Raw genomic sequence first — 4,913 nt, forward strand, 5'->3', positions numbered from 1 at the left:
TAACAATTTCATTGTAACCTTGCCAATACAAGGCTTCTTGTTTGATCATTTTCCTCATTACCAATTCTGTGGATCCTTACAATCTGCATAAAATTTACACATTTCAAGAATCTAGATTTAGACAAGAAAATGTGGGTAATGGAAAGAGCATGGGAGGTCTTGGAATTGAAGAACCTATGTTTTATTTCTTGTTTGGCCACCAAGAGCTTTGTGATGTTCAGTAAGATCCTTGAGTGACCTGTGTCTTTTTCTCCTCATCTCTAAAATGAGGGTAGTCATAGTGCCTGATTCAAGGTCCTAAGACAGGAGCTACCACAGCAATTTATATGTACTTTGTGTTCAATAAATGTTTAGGAATATAGGGTTGGGGGAAAGGATGAACAGAATAGGATTAATATATGGTGTAGATGGGAGATCTGTGCTGCTGTCAATAAAATGTCAAGAAGTTCAGTTGCAACTGAGGTTCATTAAAAACATGAATTTATATAGTTATGATAAAGCTATCACATTTAAGATCTCCCGTGAGTACTTTTTTGGCAAATTAGTAATTGGACTTTGATTGACAAAATATACATGTAAACAAATGTAGTAAGCCTCAGACTGTTCAAAATATAGATATGGATAACTATATAATAAAACATACTTACATCACACATCATACTGACTGTAGAAAAGTTGGTATTTTCTTCATTCAAATATGTTAAGAACCTCGAATGTTGGCTATTTCCTTCCTACTGGCTTCCATCCATTATTCTTTAAATTCTTCTATTGCTTCAATTTTGAATTCCATTTAAATCTCTCTCAGTCTGAGACTCTTCCCCGTAAGACACATATTCCCTTTCTCGAAACCACATCAACTGGTTTTTCAGTTTTTGCTGAAATATTTCATCTACTTCATTTAGATGAAAACTTGTCCTTTTATAACCTCTTCCTTTCTGTCCTTTTCCTAGTTCTTTTTCTTATTCCTACAGAATAAGTCTAAATCTTGACTTAACCCTAAGATTAAGTCCAAGTGTTATGTTTTCAATTAATCTTTGATTTTATACATATTCAGGGTCACATTTTTGTCAAAAGAGCAGAATCATGAGCGTGGTGATTCAGGAAATCAGACACAATGTAATAGAGAAGGTCCTCTTACTTCTAGTTTAGAATCTCTGGCACCAAGACTTAAAGACTTTCTGACCGAAATCTTTCCAAGTCTCAGATCATTTTTTTCCCCTTACTTATAGGGATATAACTTCCAGTCTATTCACTTAATTTCTCTATCTTCTGTGAGTCCAACCGGAAACTTGGATATATTCAAAACCATAGACCGTCAGACTGGAAGAGAAGTAAAGGGCATATTAGACAGTCTGGTACTAAAATATTCTGCACTGTCTCTGCGTCGGTGATGCGAAAATCACTATTTCTTGACGCGTCTCATTCTACTTTAATGGTTCCGATTGTTAGAAAAATTCATGTATTTATTCACTGAACTGTCTCTCTAAACTTTCTTCATTTTGTTTATTCATCAGTTCATATTGTGATTTGATTTTAGATATATCCACCTATTTACTTTCTACAGGCTATAATATTACCTTATGATTATTAAAGTGATTACAACTGGATGAACTGTGATATTTAATGATTTTTTTTAATTCACCTTTAGAGGTTTGGTTTAGAGTGGCTCTTGGGATTCTGGCATTAAAAAAAGTTTCATTATTATTATTGCCGTCACAGGATGTTGGAACTGAAAAAACTAATCACAGAAAGTTAAGGTCTCCTGGGAGACTCTCTTGGGTGCTTATTTTATTTATTTAAAGAAAAACTTAGAGATCAGATGAAGCCTCAATGAACTAGAAACTTGGAAAACAAATTTTAAAGTGTTCCTAATGTTATGAATAAGCTTTAAGATGCTTTTGCAAATGAGACTATTTACATAGAATATATCTGTGTACATATTAAAAACATTTTATTGAGGTATGATTTTATGATTTGCACACATTTTAAAGTGTATGATTTATTGAGTTTTGACAGATGCATACAGTCATGTAGCCATCATTACTATTACAAGAATGGTTTAAAATGTTTACATTACCTTAAACAACTGCGTGTTCTTTTGCAAGTACATACACCCCCTCCCTATCTCAGCCCCTGACAGCCACTGATATGTTTCCTGTCATAGTAATTTGACTTTTCTATAATATTATAGAATGCAGTCTTACAGCATACAGTTTGATTTTTTTCACTTAATCTGATGCTTTAAAATTAATCCAGTGTTTTAGGCATCAGTAGTTTCTTCTTTTGTACTACTGAGGATCACCTGTTACATAGATTGCATAGATATATGACTGTTTATTTATTCACCAAATAATGGGCACCTGAGGTAATTAAAGGCTTCTAGTTTACAGCCTAGACAAAACCAACTCAAAAGAAATAAACAGAAAGTTGTAAAATACTGTGCATATACTAGTTACCAGGAAAAAGCAAGATATTAGGTAAGACTGTAAAAGTATCATCTCCTAATCTAGGAATTCCAAGTCTTAGCCTTTGCTCGCTCACCTGAGACGAAACACTGGGACGGTACTAGCTTAGCCTTTCACTGGATTTTCTTCATCGAATTGAAATTTGATGTAACATTGGCCTTTAATACGCCAATTATTAAGATTAAAATTCTTTAATAGTAATAATTTATATTATTATTTAATAAATCTAAAAACATTTATTATAAAGTTGTTGCAATGATTTCTACAACACTGTTCAATATTTCCCATGCAAATTTCTATTAGAGAAATCTCTTTTGAGTGAAAATAAGAGGAAAGACTATGTCATACCAAAAGAATTTTGTGTGTTTTTATTTCTGGTATGACTCTACAGGATATCATGACTTTGTTTTCTTTTTGCTTAGATTCTGGAACCTTAGATTCAGGAAAGTTAAAAATTGATGTTCGATCCCAGGAATGATGTTAAACTTTAAGTTTAAAGTATTTGTTATTTATGTAATATGTGTAATATCAAATAATATATATATTCAGAATTATACATAAATAATTTTACCTCACTTCTAATTATTTTTAAAGACTCAGGGCATACAAACATACACACATATGATTATGAATACATAAAATAAATCTTAAAAATAACATATTCATTTTGAAGATATTTTTCTTCTTAAGAGTTTCATCAGTGCATTTTTCACTTCCTTGTTCCTCAGACTGTAAATCAGGGGATTCAACATGGGAATCACGTTGGTGTAAAACGTGAGGACACCTTCTCCTGGGCGAGTGAACTGCTGGAAGCAGGTTTGAGATACATGGACATGAGAGACCCATAAAATATGAGGACAGCTGTCAAGTGGGAGCTGCAGGTGCTGAAGGCTTTGGACCGGCCCTCTTTAGAGTGGATGCGGAGGATGCTGGCGAGGATAAAAGTGTATGAAATGATGATTAGCAAGCTGGTGGCCACCATGTTAAATCCTCCAATGACAAAAATCAAAAGCTCATCGATGTAAGTGCTGGAACAGGAGAGTTTAATAAGAGGAACGATGTCACAGAAATAATGCTGAATGATGTTTGATTCACAGAAAGTCAACCTTAATATACAACCTCCATGAATCAGAGCATCAGTAAAACCTACCGAGAAGACAGCAGCCACCAGCAGGGAACACACCTTGGGGGACATGATGACATTGTAGAGCAGGGGGCTGCAGATGGCGACATAGCGATCATAGGCCATTGCTGCCAGCATGTAGCACTCAGAAATGACACAAATACAGAAAAAGAACAGCTGAGTCATGCATCCAGAGTAGGAGATAACTTGATCTCTGCATAAAAACCCTGCCAGCATTTTGGGTAATGACAGAGGAGTAGCAGAAATCTAAAAAGACAAACTACTGAGGAAATAGTACATGGCGTGTGGAGTTGAGAACTCAGCCCAATTATTGAGATTATACCCAGGTTTCCCACCACGGTGACTACATAAATCCCCAAGAAGAGGCAGAAGAGAGGCAGCTGAAGCTCTGGTTGGTCAGTTAATCCTGAAAGAAGAAACTCCGTCACTGTGGATTGATTTCTTAAACCCATTTTCCTCTGAGAAATCTGCGGAGATGAAAAGACAGAGTCAAATTAGACAGGCAGGATCCCAGCTTATCCCCAGTTCCTCTACCCATGAAAACAGGAAGCCTAGGTTATTTTACCCGTTGGCACTGGATCTGTGTTTCCATTGATATGCAGACTTTGACTCACCAAAAAGTCAGGTCTCAGATGAAACAGAGAAAGTAATCATCTGTCTACCTATAGATTTTAGGAACCCTAAATTAATGTTCACACCCTCCCTAGTGTCTCAAATTCTTTCAGCAAAGTATAAAACATTTGACTCCAGAATTAAAAATAAGTCTAATGCTAAAGAACATTGGAGAGTTTTTCTAAAGCAAATTAGTTGAAGAGGAGCAGGAGGAAGAGGCTGTGGGCTGAGGAAGCACTTTTGCTAATGACACAGTTGCCTAGGGCTGACCCTGCCCACGGGATTTCCTACAGAGAAGGTATCTATTGTTAAAATCAATTACGATTTCCACATTAAGGTTTACCAGGGTGTTCATCAGAATATTAATTCCAGCAATGTGTTAATATGTGTACGTGAAATAAGTATCTTAGGGTGATACTGATTTCAGACATGCAGCGTTACACAAAGTTAAACAGGTTTCTTAACTGAAGGCTATTTCAGATACTCTGGACCGTATATAACAAACAATATTTTCCAAACTAATTTGGTGATAGACTCTCTCTCCCACTTTAAAACAGACAAACATATTGTAGCTCTAGTGTGACTCAGAACGTTTCAGGAAATTGTATTTTCTTTCTTTTTTTTCAGTTTTTTAAAAAATTGAAGTACAGCCAGTTACAATGTATCTGTTTCTGGTGTACAGCACAATGTCC

At 35.4% G+C, this 4,913-nt stretch overlaps 1 protein-coding gene across 1 annotated transcript; it reads right to left on the reverse strand.

The window, feature by feature from the left end:
* Positions 1-3,133: 3,133 nt before the first annotated feature.
* On the reverse strand, positions 3,134-4,061 carry LOC102523147 (olfactory receptor 8D4; the record flags this gene model as incomplete). The annotated part of the gene is given in 5 exon segments (XM_006180286.2): positions 3,134-3,240; positions 3,243-3,832; positions 3,834-3,864; positions 3,867-3,887; positions 3,890-4,061. Coding segments are annotated over 5 exon segments (921 nt in total), but the record flags the coding sequence as incomplete, so codon positions are not given.
* Between the last annotated feature and the right edge of the window lie 852 nt (positions 4,062-4,913).

The sequence above is a fragment of the Camelus ferus genome, unplaced genomic scaffold, assembly GCF_009834535.1.
Source record: "Camelus ferus isolate YT-003-E unplaced genomic scaffold, BCGSAC_Cfer_1.0 contig3621, whole genome shotgun sequence".
NCBI classification, from domain to species: domain Eukaryota; kingdom Metazoa; phylum Chordata; class Mammalia; order Artiodactyla; family Camelidae; genus Camelus; species Camelus ferus.